At 31.0% G+C, this 22,872-nt stretch overlaps 1 protein-coding gene across 3 annotated transcripts; it reads right to left on the bottom strand.

Annotated features, from left to right (window-relative positions):
• Window positions 1-1,100: 1,100 nt before the first annotated feature.
• LOC107436962 (uncharacterized) lies at window positions 1,101-21,827 on the bottom strand. 3 transcript variants are annotated; one of them, XM_087152520.1, is made up of 4 exons: window positions 21,588-21,701; window positions 19,230-19,328; window positions 11,076-12,569; window positions 1,101-4,679 (listed from the first exon to the last, which is right to left on the bottom strand). In XM_087152520.1, the coding sequence occupies exons 3-4, from the start codon at window positions 12,364-12,366 to the stop codon at window positions 3,784-3,786; spliced, it is 2,187 nt and encodes a 728-aa protein (XP_087008646.1). In that variant the 5' UTR covers window positions 12,367-12,569; window positions 19,230-19,328; window positions 21,588-21,701; the 3' UTR covers window positions 1,101-3,783. The 3 variants fall into 3 exon arrangements, with proteins under 3 accessions (XP_087008646.1, XP_087008645.1, XP_087008647.1); XM_087152519.1 differs by lacking the exon at window positions 19,230-19,328 and having other exon boundaries at window positions 21,588-21,827; XM_087152521.1 differs by lacking the exon at window positions 19,230-19,328 and having other exon boundaries at window positions 21,560-21,667.
• Between the last annotated feature and the right edge of the window lie 1,045 nt (window positions 21,828-22,872).

Raw genomic sequence — 22,872 nt, 5'->3', positions numbered from 1 at the left:
GCGAGTCGTTCCTCTTTTCACGGTGCACATTAAAAAAAAAAAAAAAAAGATTATATTAAATACGGTTTTTCAACAAATTTGTTAAAAATGCGCACACTCCCTCCTTCTATGCCCTTCATACACATTCTAGGTATTTACGTTTATCAAAATAAAATAAACGAATATAAAGAAAAGAATTTGTTCAAAAATACAGCAGTTTGATAGTTCTTGAGTAAAATGACTTGGCAACACGCAACCAATATCAACTCGAAAAATAACTTTTTTTCCAAGATAATGCGAAATTGCTCGTAAATGAGGAAGACATACGACTTTTTTTTTTGTAATTACTAATATATAGGTGAACTAAGCTTTCGTAAACTCTTTAATGGCGACTTCTTATCAATGACAAAGCTGAGGCCGAACGAAGTCAGAATACTGATTTTGGAGTTCATCATTTTTACGGAATTTTTAACGCGTGTGATTATATGCATAGTTTTTAATCTTATACACAATAAAAAAAATTAATAAATAAAAAGAAATTGCACGTTGTCACTATATTACAATTGTAATACTCACGTAGATAGATTCAGTCAAATCCGCTCAAAAATAGGTTATTCTGTGTGCGAGCATGAAAACGTTGTTTCAAGAGAACGTTACTTAAAGTTTAAGAAAACTTATTTTATCCATAAACTCGTCTGTCTATGAAAACAACGCTGCATCTTTCTAAATTATATATAACTGTTAAAGTTCGAAAGGCTTTAAAGTGTAGATTAGCTAGTTAATTTGCAGATTAACTAGGGTGATGACGGAATCAAGCGTTTTGCACAATTTGCTCAGATAATGTACAGTTATCGCCGTATGGTTAAAGATCGAAAGTTAGCTTCGATCCTTTTATCAGCCCATTAATGGATTGCATTTATTTACTTATTTCTTTAGATATTAAAAAAAAGGAAGAAAAGAGAAATGAATGACATGTTTATTTTTTTAATAATGTTTCAAATCGTTCAAGTATTGGAATTTTATTTTTCTAAAGTGATTGAGAATCGATTTGACCCAATAATGCGTCATGATGGATGGTAGTCACTTGATTTTTTTAGATAACGAAAAAGGAATAAATAACATTATGATCCAGCAAAAATTTTATTTTCACTTTTACAAGCATGCTTATCAATGCAGTTTACAGATTGCCAAATTTTAGGCTCTTTCATGGATCCATCTGCACATTGGCTAGATAATTTCTGGAATAAATTATTTCTACACTTCATCGGTAGTATTTGAACACCACAAAACTGACAGATATATTAGAAACATTTTCTCTTTCTTTGTTCGACCTGTACAAACATCTGGTGTTCCTGTGGGACATGAGATAGACCTGAAAATTTAAATTTACAGTGAGTAGCCAGTGGCCGGTAGAATTTTTAAAGAACTTATTGTAAACAATTTTTGAAGCAAAATACATTTAAGGTAACTGTGAGTGACAGAAATGGGAGGTTGTTGACTTCCGCCGGTGAATGTTGACAATCACATAGTCGCTTGGGTAAATGTTCGAAATATATAATAAGTCTAGCGAAGTGCCACTGCCCGGTATGGCCTATATCATTGTTTTGTTAAGTTCAAGCGCCACTGCCCAGTGTGCATTCAACCGGTACTCCGAACACTGATATCTCTCCTCATCAGATATTAAAATATCGAATAAATACAATAATATCAACGAATAAATCGGATATAACAAATATTTCGGACATTCACCCATTCGACTACGTGATTGTTGGCATTTTACAGGTGAAAGTCGACATTATCTTGGTTTCGGTTACTCACGGTTCATGACAACTTTGAAATATGTGAAATGTTAATGAATGAACTCTCCTTCCACGGGAATCTCCATCTTCTGAAGGATCAAAATTTTGAATGGTGACATTTTAATGAAAATTCTATTTTAAAGGGTATCTTTCTACATTCATGTATATTTTTTATTATTAGATGATTTTTAAAAAAAAGCAATGGGGAAAAAGTGGCTGGTTTCTTATTTTATTTAAGGCGCCACTTTTCGTTTTTTTTTTGTTGATGCGCCATGTGGATTATTTTCAGACTGGAAGTGGAGGCTTGGTTTTTCTTGAGGCTAAACAGAAAGCCATGCAACACCTGGTTACATCCTGCAATCCGAGAGTTATGCACGATACTGCAACGGTATATCGCGACAGAAACGTTCAAAATTGGTTTAATGAACATCAATTTGAGTTTTATCAATTCTTCTCAAAATCCGGATCTTAACCTAATAAAAAATGTTTCGGACATGTTAGAAAAGAACCCATCAGCAATTTCCACTTCCATTTAATTTACAGTCAACGTAGCCGATGCATGGCATTCTTTGGACATAACTCCTATAGAATCGATGCAAAGAGAACCAAAAATATATTATTCTAAAGTTTCTAATTTATTGGCTAGTGTGTGCGTATAAGTCTCGTCCTCGTCTAATATTGTAATAATAGGGAAAAAAATAAACATTTCACAAGGTTCGTTTAAACAAGTTGATTGGACAAACCTTCTAATAGTTATGACTTCTTGTAAGTTTAAGGAACATTAAATATGATTCTTGAGTCTTATTCTTTTAGTTTATATATGAGAAGAATGAAGATTTTTACGACCTTGAAAGCACATAATTCCTATGGACTGGAATAAGCTATAATAAGTTAGCCAGTAAATGTTAACTTGCATGCTGATTACATAAAATCGGCCAATACGATACAAAACAGCCCAACTCATGTTTAAATATGTATTCTTCTTTTAACTATATATGCATAGCTGCCAACACGAAAATTATCCATCCATTAGATTTTACAGAATATAAACTTCCTGGTCTACTATTATGTATTACACTAATAACTGAATTTGAATTGGAACAATATTTTTCATTTCTAATTGACTTTAAATGAAATCGAATTAAAAATGCTTTGTTCCTTATACTTTTATTATCATAGTAATAGATATTAAATTCATTGTAGATAGGTATAATAAAGTTAGAGAGGTATAAATTAAAAAAAAAATTGAATTTTAGAGCATTAAAAAAAGTTTCAATTGATTACTGTAAGCAACGCTCACTTAACACTAGATTGCCCAAGGAAGTCATTTTGACTGCTTTTAATTTCAATTAGAAAAACAATGATGACACAATTTCTTAGAATTTTGTACAACATATAATTTTTTCAGGGATTGTTCTATGAGGATTATGGGTCCTAATGTGCCCCATGAAAAAACCTGGGCGAGCCAATTGTTATAGATGGAGGGTGGTCATAATGTAATGGCTCTTCGGTGTATATGGTACACTAGCCTCACATTCAGTTATATATAGATAGTGTTTCGTGATAAATGCCCTTCATATATAATTTTGGAATCTTTGTCAAAATTAAAAAATAATACTTTTCGGATAGAAAATTTATGTATGAGCGAGAAAAATACAAAATCGTTGTAAAAACGTGATGAATCATCAGGGAAAATGCAGATTAAAAGCATCAAATCCTATGTGATTGAAGAAAGAAGCAGAGGAGTTAAAAAAAAAAGCGATATCAGGACAACTTTTATTAGCACATAGCAATAAAAATGATTGTAATATTCTAAGTCCCGATTTCCTCAGTACTGATTCGAGAAACATTGAAAAGATTTTTTCCTTGCTTAGTTATTAATTTGCGAAGCCTAGTGTGTATATTTCACCGACTTCATTTTTGAATACAAAGATTCTTAATTTAGATATTAAGGGCGGCAATTACGAAGCATCATTTGCTACTATATTTTACAAATAAAATAACTTCAAGAGTATTGTCTTGCAATTCCTGTTCCACAATGAGTAAAAGTTGCTTGAGAATTCATTGCTGCGGAGTACAGTGACAATTCTGAACAAGGAAACAAACAATTTGGCACGGGTGAAATTGGCGCAAAATGTGGCACTACAGAGTTATTAACAGTATAATTTGGTGATTCAGATAGCATTGGAAGATAGTTATTCCATTGAGGGAAAATATCTTCATCTTTTTCATGATTTGAATTCCAATTACGTGTTTTCTTCTCTTTGGTTATGTTACGATAACTTTTTCTTTGTTTCTTTCTATTTGGATTCATATTGTCAGAATAGCTATCACCTTTCAATAGTTTATTAGGAAAGCTTGATACACTTTGCATTGGAGAGTTGAGTTGGGTGTTAGGATTCGCACCGTTTGACGATTCTTCAACTCCGTATATCGTTTTTTCAAACGATAGCTGCTTAATGAAATTTTTCAATTTCGACACATTATGGAAGATAAACTCCAATGGAACTTCTGACATTTCCTGACTATCGTTCGATTTATCTGTGCTCGTCGTATCAATGGAAATGGTGCTGTTCTCGCTTGAATTAGCCGCCGTGAACTCCGAGGTATTTTTCCGATGGAATTGCGTCACGTGACGTTCTAAAGAGTATTTTTCATTAAAGCCCAAAAAGCAGAGAGGGCAATCTAACTCTGAAAGCAATTTAGAATGTTCCAGAACGTGTGCCCTCACCACCAGTTTTGATGTGCGATTGAAATTGCAAAATGGACAGGTAAATAGCACTTGATTTTCTTGAGTTTTGCGACCAATCATAATTTGATCCAACAATGCAGTCTCAGAATTACTTACGTAGTTATCAGAATTGTTGTTTTCAGTTGTGTTTGAGTTATTGCAGCTTGCATCTAAAAAAGAAAAATATTATTAAAAAAAATTATTGAAGATTTTTAAAGGAATAATCGAAAGTATTTTTGTTGTTATTGATTTTTCGACTATTTTTTCCTTTTCTATTTTAATATTGAAGACTAATTTCCAACTAGTACTTATAAGATATTTCTCAGAGAATTAAGAATAGTTTTACGGGTAACTTAATGATCAATGTAACATTAACCCTTTGACACAGAATTTTTATTAAACATATTTTTAAAACTTTTTTCTCTCATTATTTTGTATTAATTTAAGTCAAAATGTTATATGTTGTTATTCATAACCATTAAGTATTAAAATGCTAATTATAATAATAATTAGTGGGAAATATTTGCTTAGCGTTTAATAATTTATGGTTATGGAATACAGTATGAAACACAGGTGGCTTTTTCTGGATTAAAGGTAATCGCCCAAACAATAATTTTTCAATTTCGTACATTTGCAGTTATTTAGGTAAGAAAAACAGTTATTCATCATTGAAATTCATTTAATTTACAAAATTAGTTATTGATACATTTTTGAATGTGAATGGAAAAAAAACTCCAACTCATTTACCACTCTTTTGGATTTTATATTTTAACACAAATAAATTCCGATAATCTAACATATTTTTTTAGTAATGGTTTGTTACAATTAAAAATTACCAAAATAAATTTGCTTGTAATTTGAGCGTTAGAATAAAAAATATATAAAAGGTACACCGGTGTTCCATCTGTGTCAAAGGGTTAATCTAATACTAGTGTTTTCATCAGAGAAAAAAAATGGGTGAGAATTTCTCACCCTTTCTCAAAAACAGGGTGAGATTTCAAAAAATTAAGTGAGATTTCTAAAAACTAAAAAAACAAAAGCTCTCGAGAAAAAAATCATTTCTTTAATTATAATAAATTTTTAACGTCTTCTATTTTTTAAAGCATTGAATATTTTTGGTGCATCATCATAGAAGATTTTGCCTTTACAAGGTATTTGTCCATCTTACATAAGCACATAAAAAATTTGAATATCTTACATGAAGAAACCTTACGGTATAAACACGTGGTTGCAGAGAAATGTGTTCTGAAAGGGGTCCCGTGGTTGTGTTCTGTTGTTCGAAAAATTTCTGAACAATACTGGTAAATAGGGAAGATGGAACGGGGCAGATGTTGGAAATATAATGAAAGATCCAGGAAGAAAAGTGAAACGGATTTTATTCTAAATGGCGTAATTCGAAGCTTTTTCCAAAATGCGAGAAATTCGCGAATTTTCAAATTGATTTATAGAATGCGCGAATTTCTCGCGGTAATAATTCTTTAATGCGAGAAAAGAAAAAAATATGCGAGATTCTCGCGTTCTCGCGCTCTAGTGAAAACACAATTACATGATTAATTTTTTAAGCTTTCATTAATGCCATTATTAATAGCTTTATTATTATTAGCTAACTCTGGTTCGAAAATAAAATACTTTTAAAAATGCAATTCAACTTTTAAATTTCTGTCATTTTCCTGGCATGTCACAAACAATATTCCCAATAGTTACAAGTTTTAAAACTCGTTATACATTTTTCTCTGTCGCACTTTTTACATCAAAAATAATGAAAAAAATTTAGACTATGTGTACAAGGAATGAGTATTAAAACTATTTTGTAAAAAAAAAAAAAAAATAAAAAAAAAAAAATAAATAAAAATCCGTCAATAATTTGTATGTTACAAAGAAAACACATAATTTTTTAAGGCCACTTATTTTCATTTCTCTTCAACCTATACAAAGGCACAAAGATGGCGATGCTTTTTATTATTTTTAATTACAAGCGTCATTGGTAAGAAGTTTGCTAAAACCTGTCTTTCAGTGGGAACACAGAAGACAGCTTAAAAAAAAGAAAAAGACATTTATAAGGATTTTGAAGAAACAAGTAGGTTTTTATGTCATTTTCCTGCCTTACTCACCTATCAGAAAATGACAAAAAGTAGAAATAATTTTGTTTTGTGGTTCTTAAACTTTTTATAATTACTTATTTTATAAATAAATAGAATAAAAGAGACATAGTTAGGTAGATTAAACTAAGAACCAGGTCCATAGCCAGGTGGAAGCATAGAGATTCAGTTTCTCCCCCCGAAACGTTTGTGTATGATTTGTATTTTGTATTATATTTGTATTTGTATTACGATTTGTATTTGTATTATATAGGTTTTGAGAGAAGCTTTTCAATTTATTTCAAAAGCTGCTCATTCAGAAATAAATTATTAAGCTAGATTTCCTTCCATTTTGTTCACATGATGCGTAGAGATATGAGGAGCAGTGGTGGAGTGCTCTCTGTAATTGCCTCAATTATAACCCCCCCCACTCCTCACGGTATGCGGATTGCGCTTCTGGTTTGTTGCGCTTTTAAGTAGGTCTCTCTTCTCATTGACATGCGAGGGGTGCAATTTATAAAAATCATGCACCATATTTGCGATAAGTTTCTACCTGGCCGAGAAATATTTCGAAACATAACATGCCAAGTTATGCCGGGATTAAATCTGAGATATTGCAGTCAGGATCAGATGTACTACTAGAAAATAATGCATTTCAAATCTAACCGTGCCTTAAATCATTTGATTATTTTTTAAAAATTACTGATTTAAACCAGCTGTGATTTTTCTTAGAAAAAAATACATTAACTTAAACAAACATAATTTTACTAACATTTAATATGAACATAATTAGTAAAAAAATATATTAATTTCATAATTCATATAATGATATTAGCAAATACATTCTCAAAGGTGTGATTTTTTGAAAAGTCTGATTTCATTGATAATGAATGTTTTTTAAGGCAGCTAATTTTTTACTACGAAATAATAAAAGGCATATGCATTGAAATTACAATACATATTAACCCTTTCATGATTTCACTAAAAAATTTTTTTGATTTAAATCAATAGTGATTTCTTAAAAAATAAATCAATAATTTAAACAAATTTTAAAAAAATATATAATTTAAACATAAAATATTTTTCTTCAATAAAATTAATAAATTCCTTAGGGGGGGGGGATTTTTTTAAATCTGATTTTATTGATAATGGGGATTTTTCACTAAGAAATAATGAAAGGCACGTAAATTATTACGTTTCAAAAAAGAGTAAATGGGAATAAGAGTGATATAAAACTTTTAAATTGTAATTTTCCATTAAATACATTTAAAATGATTTTCTGGCTAAAAACCTACTTCAACTATAACCATTTAGTTTTTTGCTAATTAAAGAGCAGTGATTTTATATCGCATAAAATATGAAGTTAGCGTGTATCAAGACTTCCAGTGTGACATAATTTTTTTTCTTCCAGTTAGGTTTTCTTAATTGAACTAATTTACTCTTCATTAGATATCTAGTTGACGAATTCTCCTTTAAATTTTTAACAATCATCAGCAAGTTGAGCTCGAAAAATACAACCAAGATTTTTCTTAACTCAATGATTAGCATGTGATAATATAATAATATTTAAATTCCTCTATTTCAGTGAGAAATAATAGCTATTTTAGTTACATTATTTTTAATCAATATTATGTCTTATTAAAATCTTGTATAAGGTGTTTCAGATGGTAAATTTAAAAAAAATCCAAAAAATCTGATTTAAATCAAAAAAATCCGATTTAAATCAAATACATACGATTTTGTGATTAAAATTATTTCTGGCCATATTTTTTTAAAAATAATATGCTGAATTTTGATTAATATAGATTGGTTAAAATGGGTTTAAAACTCACAAAAGATTAACCACTTTAAAGTAAGGTTTTTGCAATGTCATTAAAATTTAGTATTTACCCTGAGCTTATATATTTTAACCAACTTAAGGTGACAAGAGGGCATCAAATGTTTTTTTTCCTTCCTTTTTTTAAAACTTTTGAACCAATATTCTCGAAAAAATCGAGTATTGTTGCAATTACAATTTAGGCGGATTTTCAAAACTTCGAAAGCCGCTTGTCACCTTAAAATAAACGAATTTTTTTTCTTCGTTGAATTACAGTTTGAATTTTAAAATTGAAGAAGTAAAAAGAAAAAAATTCACAACACATAAAAAATTAGCATTCAATAAAAATTGCATAATTGACTGAAAAATGGAAGAGCACTAACCCCCACTACACACTTGCTTCTGGCGATTATTATTGGCAAGACCACGATTTTATCAGAAAATGTTTTACTGCATGAGGAATGGTCACAAGGGTTGCTTAGAGTGTAGAACACTAACTCTTCTCAAAGGGGGATACTATGTTAGCAGCGCAGTTCACCAGATTTTAAAAAACCATTAGTGCAATCCGCTATCACCGAACATGGGCCTATCCTGTTTTTCTTAAAAATCAAGGGAAGGGGGGAGGCATCTCTCACTTCTGTTAATTATCTCTATCATTCTACTCTCCCTTTGTCTTAAAAAACATTTTTTTTAAAAAAGAGATTAAGAGGCGAGATTTTTGCTAGAACTAGAATTCCGAATAACTATAATAATTTTCGTCCTTTTTCTTGTAGAGGTTGTTTGAAGAACCAGGAACATAGTACTATTCCTACTATATAATTGACGTAGACCACTACTTATGATTAAGTGTAATGGTCTGGGTGATATAATGTAGGATTGCCGGTCGCACAAACCCATACATCTTTCAGGGAGGTACCTTGACTTTTCTAAAGTACGGGACAGAACTTTGTGATCATTCTCCCAGCCTGCGACTTTAAAAAATCAAGTTTTTTTAAGCTTATATATATATATATATATATATATATATATATATATTGATTTTTGACTTGCATATATATTGATTTTTAAACTTGCAGTGAGAATGACTCTTCAGAACACAACTAAGATTGCACAAAGACACTTTTGGTTCCCATTTCAATTTTTTGAATGGCAACATGCTCCACACATCACGACTGGATTATATAATATATACATTATACCCCTCTATTAGTCCCTGATACAAGGAAAGCAATGAAGTCATAAATATTCAGAGACTGGAGTGGCCAGGTAAATCTCATCCACCAGCGCCTGTTACATCAACCTGTGATGCCCATTCATTCATGAACATGAATGATAACTTCGTCCATCATTATTTTCTTGTGTTTAACATGATTTGTACACTTTTTAAGGGGAAAGAAAACAATAGGACACATTTCTAGCGTTACCGCTTTCTTAGCTTTATAACAGACTTCCGGATTTCCAAATTTTAAATGTAATAAGTAAATGATAGAAAAAATAAAAATTCCCTAAATTTTAAGTTAATTTTTTTAATTTTCTCACTTTTACAGTTTCTTCTTAAGGTAGCGTAGCAACCCCGAACATAACATAACTTTTTTTTTTATTAAATCTAATAATTGATTAAGTATTTTAAACAATATGCTGTAATTTCAAGTGAAGATAAATCTAATCATAAAACCACATTAAATAAAAGTGAAATTTTCCTAGTTAAATAAGTTTGTGTTATGTGATACCGTTCCCAACGCCGAAATTTTCAAAAACTGGAAAATACAGTTTGTATTCCGAACTTAATATGCTGAAGGATAGGTTCATTAGAAAGAGTTGTACCCCCATTTTAAATTATTTACATAATTACAAAATTTTATAATTTACTTCATAGTAAAATAAATATAATTATTATAATATTATAAATATTAAAAAAAATCAGAAGTGGAAAACAAAACAGCAAAACTAAGATGCAGTACGATTCGAAATCAGGTCTAGCGGCCGGATTTCCTCATGAAATTAGTGAGCTGTGCAGTAGACCAACAGTCAGGGCCTGATTACCGAAAAGGCACAGGAAGCAAGTGCTTCCCCTTTTAAATTCTAGGGGGGCCCCCAAATGTCTGAAATTAAGGGCCCAATTTCTTATTTTTTGTAGCCAAAAAAAATATTAATAATAAAAGAAATAAGAAAAAAAAATGACTCCAACAAAAACTCTCGAAAAGAAAAAAAATGGGATGCTTTGTGTTGTTTTGCCGCTAGTAAAAAAATTGGCATAAAAAAAGAGACTCTTTTTGCAAAGAACCTTTCGTATAACAACAAGTAACTTTATAATTTAATTTAGTGAAATATTTAAATTTTGTCAACATATGTGCTAGCTACTCCCTCATGTTTTTGTTACTATATATAGTTGGCTACTATGCATGTTGGACCCTACTTTACGTGCTTTATAAAGCACGTAAAGAAGGGTCCAACATGATTGCATAGGATCTCTGTATTCCTTTCTAAGGTTCTAATAGTTTTCACATGGTTCTTCCCTCTTTAAAATGTATTGTTTATGGGTGAAAAATATCAAAAGTTTCTTTTGCTCAAGTTAGGGGGGCCCCAAAATCCTATTATGCTTCCCCTATTTTCAGAGGTTAATCGGGCCCTGCCAACAGTTAATAAAATTTCATAACAGAATCTAAACTTACCGGTTGATTTATCTGCAGCTATCGTCAATTTATCTCCGATGGAAAAGTTAGCTTTTTCATCACATAGTTTTATTGAATTAGAGCGAGTTTTCAGTTCTTGCAGCGTAAATGATTTTTGTAATAATTTTAACTGGGTGGCATTAAGGTCATCGTATTGACTGAGACAAGATTTAACTGCTTCAAAGGTCTTATTTTGTAGTAGATTCAAATAATATTGAGTGTGACAAATATGGCGATTAGATTTGGCATGAATTTTAAACCCATGCAAAGACGTTGACACAAATCCGCATGGGTTACACTGGACCCAATAAAAATGTTTAGTGCGAGCATTTTCAATGTGTCCTCCGTTTTGAATATCCCCTTCTTTAAAGTGATTATAATGACTATGTAACTGTAAATGCATCTTTCCGTTCAAGTGGATGTTAAAACGGCGAATTCCACCTGTCTTATAAAGACATAAAGAACAGAGCATAGAGTTATCATCTACAATCATCCATTCTTTATCACTTTCAGAGGTTCGATTCTTTGTAATATGTGACAGCATTTCTTCCACAGAATAGGACGTAAATGATGAACAGATCAAACATTCGTAAACTTCTGCGTTTCTGCTATAAAGTACTAAAAAACGAGATAGCATTTTGTTCGAAATGCAAATATTATTAGCAGTTGAGGCATCTTGTAATCCTTTAGAATTAGGCTTAGCAGGTCGATCAATTGTTTTATCACTGTATGATGTCGCTGTATTAAGTTTATTGTAAATTGAACCACATACTTTCTCTACTAGTTGATACTGCTCCCAGTTTTCTACCATTTTCTCTTTAGGAAACATGAAAAGAGGATGGATTCTAACTTTTTTGAAGGCTAAAAATTCAAGAAATTGCATTCTATTTAAGTTTTCTGAAACATTTTGATTATATTTATTGCATTCTTGAGATGTATATAATGAATTAGGTTCACTATCTTTTATGCGACGATTCTGTTCCACATTAGAGTTTTTGGCACATGTTTTAGCTTCGCTTCTAGTTGAATAATATGAAACCGAAAATGGATGTTCTCTATTTATATATTCTGCTCTAAGAATATTCTTGGACAAAGGTGTCTCAGAAATTCTAAAACTACACATATTTTCTGTAGATGCATCTTTACTGAAATAGTTCATTGTTGATTCAGTATTTTCTGGTAAATTTACAAATGCTGATTTCAAAAGGTAAGAATTAGGGGAATTTTTAATGTTTTCAGAATCAAAAGAATAAACAGATAAATCTGAAGGCTGTTCTTCTGGGCACTGCATTGTGTTCTATTCTTTATAATATCAGACAAATTTTTTTTTTCGAATTGTGAAATATATGTTGAAGATTCGATGTTTTTGCTTGGATAACTTTTTGCTTATTTTTTCTTGGATTTTGTCATTCTCTCGCCAATATAGAAATTCGAATTGCAGAATATGAATTCTAGGATGCACTAAAGTGAAATGAAGCTTTTCCGTATTGAATCCTGTGAAAGAAAAATAAGTTTTAGAAGTTATTTGGTACATCAATACACGAAAGTAGTAAATTATCTTAGAATGGCATCATATATATCGGGTTAGGGATTAACTTTTTTTTTTTTTGTCATTTAGCCTATCATAAAAATGTTTTTGGCATGATCTCAAAGAAGCACCATGTTCTGGTCATCCAGATGAGATTGATAAGACCGACCTTTGAGCAAAATCTCGCAGAAGGGCTTCAGCATGTTGGCAAAGCTGCGCGTTCCCATCCACAGATGAAGGGTTGTTTTTGCTAACATGAGTTTCTTTAGATTTCATTTTGCTTGTATTTTAATTCTCACATTTGTATTTATATTGTTTTATAGATAGGTAATATAATATAATTCAGCAATGGTTTTTAAATCATGTACCTTATTTTTTCATGCAAAAATCTGATTACTGACATATGTTTTACTTCATATAATTTTGTATAAAAAATTACCAAGATAAACTTATAAAACAATAAGTTTATAATTTCAAAAAAGAATTTAGTTTTACAATTGCAAAGAAAATTGATTGGAAATAATAGAATGTGAAGAAAAAAAAACCACTTGGTAGATATAAAGATGTTTTTTTCTCTTTTTCCAACCTTTGCCCACCTTATATCAACCTTTGCGAATCCTGATTATAATGTCCTCCAATTCATGATAATAAAAGCGATACAAATTTCACAATTTTCTCATTTGGTGACTTCGAATCACAGGAAATAGCACCGGAAAAATGCCTGGAAAGAATCACAGGATAAATATCGGATGAAAAAATAATCGGATATGTGCGGAAAAAAGCACATTTCATTAACTATTTTATAAAATATACGCAACGTCCGATTCAATTCGGGTCGTAGAACCCAAATTATGTGTCATTAAAAAGCCTAATTGCATGCTTATGGAGTCTTCCAAATTTGTTTGTTTTGTTGAAAGTTTGATTGAAAAAACGTGTTATATTGAAAACACAACAAGTATAATAATATTGGACGGTGCGTTTTTACAAGCTTATACTAAAATTATTATTTAAGACAACCTAACAAATTGAATAACTATACTGCTGCCAATAGATAGAGAAATACCCGAGTTTATGGTGCCACATGAGAGAAATATACAAATAGATTATCTACTACTCCTTTGTTAAAACAATGTATTCTTAGTGCTTTAAATTCAAAAGGGAAAATAAAATTTTGAAAAATATTAAATTATCCAAAATTCAAATGAACAAAAATATACAGCGGTTAATAAATATTATAACACTGAATAGCATATAATTCTAAGATATTTGATGAAATATAAACTTGCTTTAAAATTAATTTATATTAAAAATAGTCCACAAGTTGTATAATATTAAAATAAATCTGAAATTCATAAAAATATTGGGTATATATGAAAGGTTTGGGGCGCAATATAATGATAAACTATATTTTCAAACAGTGAGAGCATTATTGGTTGAAAGCACCGTTGTCATGACGGCCATAAGAGGTGCTGCCTTCTTATGGAAACTAAAAGAACATAAAATATCTGTAAACAATAATAAGGAACAGTTTTATGTAAAACTTTCGAAAAAAGTGTGGTTTTTTTGCTACATTGCCCATAACTCTTCATATATAACATTTCTATTTGGAAATGCGTGAAAAATTCTATGTTAACCATTTGCTTAAATGAGCTTACTCTCATACATGCTACTATAATGTTCGATTATAAATTTAATAGTTTGCAGAATGAAGAAAATTTTAATAAGTTTAGAAAGTAATAAATTTTTTTGATTTTTATTTAAACAGATCTCGAACTAAATAAAATTGCGGACAACATTTTAGAAAAGAACAAATTTGAACACCGATAGGAACTTTTAGAGGAATTAACATTGACGTTCGAATTAAAGAGAGTTCACTGCAGATGAAAGTCAACCGAACTGAAGTTTACTTCCTAAATGTCTCGTCTCCCTTCTATGGATGGTTGACTGAATGTAAACTATAACAAGCTTCCTGAAACCGAAAGAAATTTAGAAAACTTCCGGTGTATCACTCCGCTTATGTTATGCTTACGAGGTGAACAGGCTTAATATTGTAGGAAGTTCGATTACTGTGCTTAAATTTACGAGTCATTTAACCATTCATAATTTATAAATTATAACTGCTTGTGAGCCTAAAACAAATTGAAGAAAATTAATATCGCAACATAAATAAAGTTCGCCCATGTTTTGATCCCTTACTTGGCTATATTACTGTAAAATATCGCCGTTTGATATTTTTGTAAATAATTATTCAAGCGTAATCATATAAAAAATAATTAATATATAATGATTAATTCAAAGTTCACTAAAAAGAAGCTTTCACACTTCATTCTATTTAATAAGAACTCTTCATCAGTTCTAAATTTCAAATCAATCATTACACTTATTATTGTGATATCATAAAATACAAATGATACTTTTTCAACTAGTTATTTTTGTAAAAATTGTATTACATGTTTCATCAGTTTTGTTAATATATTTAATTCATCAAAAGATTTATCCCTGTGAGATTACTACTAATTAATAAATTATTTCTGAATACTATTGTTCAAGGAGATTTGCTGACGCGCCTGCATTTGGAATTGTATTACTATATACTACATTTCATTTCCTGTCCTCTCACTAACTTCTTTTTGGACATGTGATTGCTTCTCATATTTTCGATAAAACTATACTCGTTAAGCTGTTTTTCAGTGATTTATTTTATTCACATGAATCCAGCACATTTTTTTGGGATACGCAGACAAGACCTCACTTTTCTAAAGTAAGCTTTTTTGTTGACTAAGCTTTAAATTTAAATTGAATTTTTGACTTTACGACCATCAATGCTCAACTCTGTAGGTTTTAATAACAGTCGTTCAACAGCCGACCCAATTTTTTACGTTTACGTCTACTAATATTCAACTCCGTAGCCTTGTCATTTTGAACCCAATCCAGAAGACAAGGGAACTTGTGGATCAAGTATTGGAAGAAATTTGCCTTCTTGCAGGACCTTTTGATGGAACTAACCCGCATTTGCGTTATAGGGAGAGGAAAACCTCCCACGGTTAGCCTGACGGCAAAAGGACTCTAACCCATGATCCGTCTACCACTGAGGATATTTTTAGTCAGCACTGTGGTCGGCGCAAGCTGGATGTGGAATTCCTATCAACGAATACGAACCCGGGTCCGAGTGGATTCGAACCCGGTTTACCTCGCGAATGCTCTATTCCCTGAGCCATCACTGATTAAAAACTCTGTAGGTTTGACATCTTAAACTTAATACCGAAAACAAGGAAACTCCTGTATTAGGGAAAACTTGCCTTCGTGCAGGACTTTTTTAAGGGAATTAACCCGCATTTGCGTTGACACCAAAACATCCCAAGGCTAACGCGAAAACAAGCGTATTCTAAGATTTTCTCTCTAGCATCCCATCAGGAATAAAGGTTCAAATTTGAGACTTCTATCTTAAAACGTGCTATTCAGCTTAACTGTTAATTAATAGGTTATAATTATCCCTAATCACCATATTTTCAAAATATTGAAACAAAACTTTTCTAATTTTTCTATTTCGTAAAGGACACAGGGTCCTAATCAGACATGGTAAAAACGTTAGGCTATTTACAACCAATTACTTCACTCATTATGACATATATTAATAATTACAAAATAACAAAATAATTTTTTTTTGTTTTGCTATGAATTTCGTAAAGAACACGTGATTCGAATTTGATATTTCTATCTTGACAAAAACATTCATTTAGTATTGCTGTTAATTAGGCTAATTACCCCTAATTACCATGATAATTGCAAGATATTGAAATGAATCTTTTTTTTGTTTTTTGTTTCTCTATTTATCATATAGAAAAACATAATGATCCTAATTTCAGACTTCAATTTTGATAAAAACATGTTATTGATTATAAACTTCATTCACTTCAAATATATACAAATAGGAAATAACAATGACATGTTTCAAGCACTTCAAAAATAGGCGCCCATTTTCAATGCTTGTAAGAAGCGAAATAAGCAAAAGTGATTTGAAATAAAAAATCGTAAAGTTGCCAACGAAAAATGGAAAAATAAAGGTGAGAAACAGAGCTAGAAAAACAACAGTAGCCGAGAGAGAAAAAAGAAGTAAAACAGAACAAGAAAAATCAGTAATCGAGGGGGGCAAATCATGGTAAAATGCATTACCACATAAAGAGGTGGAGAGTAACTCATGTCGTTATGAAAGGAATTCATTTAAAAAAACATGTTCATTAGCATAAATGTGCATTAGGCTAAATACTCCTTAATTAAACCATTCATTTCAAAATATCGAATTGAAATTTATTTAGTTTTTTAGTTAATCATATTTTAAACATATAATGCAAATTTCAGACTTCTATCTTAGTAAAACGTGTAATTTATAATTACTGTCATTAAGATAATTACTGTCTAATTACTCAAATAGTTACATAGAAATGAAATAAATCTTTTTTAGCGTTTATATTTATCACATAAAAAGCATATGGACCCTTTTCTTATGGGGAAAAAAACGAGTTATTTAGCACTAATGCCCCGATCATTACAATACATCGAAACGTAACTTTTTTATTTTTTTCTATTTGCCGGCCTGGTGGCCAAGCGGTTAGCGTGCCTGACTGAGAAGTCGTAGGCTGCGGGTTCGAATCCCGCTCTGGGCATGGATGTTTCTCTCACTCTTTGAGCTGTCCTCTGTTGTGTGTGTGCATGATGTGTGAATGTGGCCCACCCTATAAACGGGTTTGTGGCAGTGTGGCGTGGGCAATGTTGCTCGCCTCCGTGGCTTTGGTTCACAGGTGCCCACTGGGTAACGCCAAATGAGCAACAATTCTGGCATAGTATAGGCAAAAAAAAATTCAAATTCAGTGCCTGCCATTGGAAATTTTTTTTTTTTCTATTTATCGCATAAAGAATACATGTTCAAAATTTTAGACTTTTATTTTAATACAAATGGCAAAAAAAGAGGAGTGAGTGAGGCACCGATGATAATACCTTTTTTTTCTTTCTTTTTTTAATAATTTCAAAATTAAATTTTTTTTCTTAAATGTTTGTTTCACTATTGATAATTCTAAAGCAGCGTTTTTTTTTTCTTTCTTTTTTTTCCCTTCTTATTTATCGTATGTTGATGAAATTGAAAAAGATCAATGCGACCCGAACTGGTGTGTGGAATATTGAGGAATTATATATTTCTTAGATGGGTTCCAAAAGAAGTTACAAATCTATTTAACCGTTAGTGGTCATCTAATTATGAAGAAAAGGGTCAGTAAGCACCTATTTTCTTTTTTAAATTCAAGAAAATTATATAAAACTAAGTGTTAGTACAATTCGAAAAAACAGAAAAAAGAAACATGCTACTTTGAATAACACTCGACTAACTAATGTCTTAGGCAGAACATAAAGTTGAGTCCCAGAACGTAAAGTTTCAGGATTTAATTTAGTGGTTGGAGGGACGGATGATATTTTAAGTTGCAGAATCAGACATAACACGTATTTTTACGTCTTCTACACGCTTTTTTGACGGGTTCGAATTTCTGACTTACAAAATATAAGAGGGTATCGGTAACTTGGAAAATAGGGTCCCCATAGTTTTGTCAGGAGGGTGGTTCGAAGTTTGGATCCTAATACAGGAGATGGACAAGATAATGAAAATACTTCTATACTAACACATTTTTTGATGTTTTTCAAAAAATACTTAGAGGATCATTTTATAAATTCAGAAGTGTTTAGATTATACGATTTCTCATATTTTTTAATGAAGTTTAAAGCTTTAAGAGGTTTGAGCGACCGACAATGAATTACAAACGGAAAATAGTATTTTTGAGCAAAATATGCCAAAAAATGTTGCAATTAATTTGTAACTTGTAACAATTATATTGGCTATTATATGCGATAACCTCATAAAATTTCGTAAGCCTAGCTTAAACCTTATTTTTATTTATCGATGACTGGACATTTTTTCTTTCGTTTTTTGCTGAATACGTAAGTAATAAAGTTTAAAAATATTTAATAGAATTAAACAAAACTTTTGGAGCAATTTAAAATTAATTACAAAATTATTGCTTTAAAATTTAAGAAAAATTTGTTTAAAACTGCGCTAAATATAAGTAATTAAAGTAGTTTTTTATACTAAGCATTCGCGAAAAAAAATTGAACATTTAGTTTTTTTAATTTTGTAGTGAATCGTATTTGGAAATTAATAAAAAAAGCCTGCAAGAAACTTAAGAAGAAGGAAAAAAAAAATCAGAGAAAGGGACCAACTTCTTGAAGGGTATGTATATATACGGATAAACTCGGACTTATTAGTATTTTTTTAAAATCATAATTACATTTAAATATCCATTTGGTGCCTAGGTTGCGGCAGATAGCTGTACGGAAATATCCTCATAATTTGAATATTCAACTAAAAAAGTAACGCAAAAGAAGGAAGAAAAACTAAGAAGTGTTGGAGTGCAAACTTAAAAAAATAGCATTTTACAAGTAACGTATTTTAATGTTCACTGAAATAAAAATAAAAATTCGGTCAACTGTTTTTTTAAAGAAACAAAAATTTAGATTTAAAAGCTTATTTTAAAGTACAGTTTTTCTTTTTTTTAAATCTCAGTATTTCTGTAAAAAACACTTACCAGGAATTAAAAAGTTGCAGTATAATTGAATGTATGTTCAATTTCCACTAATTTGTAATGGAGGGTCCTTAGGTTATTCTTCAGCTTAGTCTTCCTTATCTGTGAAAAATACATCCAAATAATACCACCAGTAGGGGAGAGTGGGGTCAATTGTAACATTTTTTACTTAACGATTTTTAACTAACAAAAAATCCAATATATTATTAGTATTAATTGACAGACGAGTAAAGTAGACTATCCTCTACTAGAAAAAAAATAAATACCTTATTTTAAATGTTATTATATTAGTTATTAACAATTTTTGACAGTCGTGCACTTGTTACAATTGTCCCCACTTTCGGGGTCAATTGTAACAGTTCATAAATTCAACTAAAACATAGTTAATTATACATATTATCATAGTTGTGATATATTTTTTTATTGATCAAAATAGTAGTGATATTTTAGGAGTAAAAATAATAATGAGCAGAGACCTAAAGGGTTAAACTTTTAACTTTAAGGGGTTAAAAATTTAAATTTATGCTGTGAAAGGAGACAAATAAAATAATGCATATGCAACATAATATAAATGATATAGGAAACTATTGGTGGTTCTTATAGAGTTAAGTAAAGGTTTGTAAACATAAGAGTATTTATTTTCAGCTGTTACAATCGTCCCTTTACTTATTGTTACAATTGTCCCCAAGACGCCATTTCACCTTCATTTGTTAAAAAAAAATGCTAGTTAATTAGCAAAACTAATCTTTTTTTTATTGAAATGTTAATTAAGGTGTCCACTTACATATACGGTTACTAATTTTTATTTGTTTAAACAAAATTACTTAGTTACAATATAATATTCTAATACCAAAAAAAGTACTTGCGTGGCGTGAAAATATCTTTTGTGACGTAACTCTTTCAAAAGTACATACAAATGGTTGCCATCAGGGGTGTACATGTAGATTTATTAAATACACCTTGTGCGCCACCTAGGAACCAAATCTAGAACCCGACACTCGAAATTTTGCTCTGTTACAATCGTACCCTGTTACAATTGACCCCACTCTCCCCTACGCTTATCGATAAATTTAAACCTATCGGGTACTCATTCTTATATGACTTTAGCCACACCATTACATAAATTTTTAATTGGAGTAAAGTGGGACCCCGGTTTAGTGAACAAGTCCACTTTGAGCAGTGGTTCAATACATCCAATGTCTATGAAAACATTTTTTAGCTTATAAAACATTGTGATTTTATAACCGCGTCGTTGAACAGTTGACTCAATTTTATTTTTACGAATACCACTGTTCAACTCCGTAGTCTCGTAATTTTGAACCCAATAGAGGAGAAAAGGAAGATCCTGGATCAAGCAATGGGGTCAAAACTAGTCTTCGTGGAAGACTTTTCGATGGAACTACTCAGCATTTGCGTTACATGGAGAGGAGGAACACGAAAACCTCCCATGGTTAGCCTGACGGCAAGAGGATTCTAAACCATGATCCGTCTATCACTGAGGATACCTTACATAAACTCTGTGGTGGGTGTGAGAGAGGAATTTTAATAATAGTTATTTTGCAGAACATATTAATTGCAATAACACAAAATTTGCTTTATACATTATTATTTATCACTAGTTTCATTATGACAGTTGCCTTACAGCAAAGTTCTACTTATAACAAAATTTTTAATCGGAACCGTAAATAATGATTAAAATAATCTCCATCCAGATTTAGCGTCACTATTTTGTACAAGGGGAGAATAAAGTACAATCAAGTGTCTATATATATCAGCAAAAATACCATGCAGGGAGTTACAAATGTTAGGTTGAAGTACGAATTGTCAAACATACAAATTTTAAAAATCAAAAGAAATAAATTGGAATTTTCCGTTTTTCAAAACTCGACATTATTTTAACGACATGTCAATTTTTTCTTCTTTTAACCGTATTTTACACTCAAAATATATTTATGATAATTCTAAAGAAGGATCGTGAAACGTAATGCTCGAAAATATCTAATAAATATTTAGAAAATGACACGAATTAAATGTTAAGTTAAGCTTTCATTAAGTTTAAAGGTTCCTAAAAGTTTTGAGAACCCTTTCATAATCAGGTCCAGATCCACAGTATGCGTATAAAAAGTTAAATAATGGTTCACTAAATGTTGACATTGTTCATTAGAGCGGGGTTGGATTGTATAAATAAATTATTGCCTAAGATAGTTTACACATGTCACAAGAATGTCGTGATTCAAATATTTTTTCATTTCACTAACAAACGAAAGAATGATAATTTAAAATAAAGACACAACAAAGTCTAACGGAAAAATTAGCATTTAAAATTTCCTTACATTGAAAATAATCTATAGAGTGTCTTACCACGTAATGTCACTTCGAAACACTTCCCAGAACATAAGAAGACAAATGCAATCATCAGACTGTCACTGCTACAAATGGACATTCTTTCTTTCTTTTTTATTGGCAAAAGGCCTGAATCTTGTGATTCGCCAGTAAAGGATCGTTTGGTGACACCACGTAACTGACCTTGAAAAGGAGCAAAAGGGTCTGTTTTCAGAAAGAATGGCCATCACTGGGGGGTGAAATTTTCTTCAGAACTCAGCTTTCTTTTCACTTCCGCTGTTTTCCATCCCTTGAGAGATCACTCCTATGATTCACCCGTGTTCGATTTCTCATTATCTCAATTTAACTCACAAAAATTTATTCAATAACTTTTTGAGAAGTGAACGAAGTTTTTAATCAAATACAGTGGGTGATCGGTTAACGAACTGATCGGTTAACGAACAAATCGGTTAACGAAAACTTTCACGAAAGATTTTTGTGTTCGGATAACGAACACATATTCGGATAACGAACAATTTCAAGAAAGATTTTTTGTGTTCGGACAACGAAAACATATTCGGTTAATGAACAAAACGAATTCTAACGAACACTTCTCGGCCTGAAAAAAATTTATATTAATCATTTGTGATCATTTTGCATACGAAATAAGATCACTGAAAGGAGAAATGTTTAAAGAAGATGAACTAACGACAGAAGAACTCCAAGAAATTTTGAATGAAGAACACCAAGAAACACAGCGAAATGTGTCTCCTACTCTTGATGTACTAATGATGAAAGAGGACCAATGCCAACATCTGCCATTAAAGATATTTTGAAAAAGTGGGAGGATGTCAGAGCAATGGTCTTAGAATGGCATCCAAACCAAGCTGATGTCAGTAGGTTTGAGGATCTTTTTCAACGACAATGCTATTAGTTAGTTCCGGAAAATCCTGAAAAAGTGAGAAAAGCAATCGACAATGGACCGCCCCATAAGCATAAAATGATAAGGATTGATTAATATGCAAGACTATATGTATGTATAATTTTTTAAAAAACTTATTAAGAAATTATACATTTTTTAAAATTTAATTTTTAGGGTCTCCAGAACGAATTAATCGATTTCACATAGAAGTCTATGGTAAATCGATGATCAGTTAACGAACAATTCGGATAGCGAACATAGTCTTGGAACGGATTATGTTCGTTAACCGATCACCCACTGTAATAACTTATACGAGTATAAAGAAAGTAATTTTACAGTTAGGACAACTTTTATGACGAAAAGTTCAAAATGTTATGGCCAATCAAATCACGGAAGAAAAAA

The sequence above is a fragment of the Parasteatoda tepidariorum genome, chromosome 9, assembly GCF_982258835.1.
Source record: "Parasteatoda tepidariorum strain Cologne lab strain chromosome 9, Ptep-v5.0, whole genome shotgun sequence".
Classification (NCBI taxonomy): domain Eukaryota; kingdom Metazoa; phylum Arthropoda; class Arachnida; order Araneae; family Theridiidae; genus Parasteatoda; species Parasteatoda tepidariorum.
The sequence above is the reverse complement of the archived record's forward strand: the minus strand, read 5'-3'. Positions and strand labels throughout refer to the sequence as shown.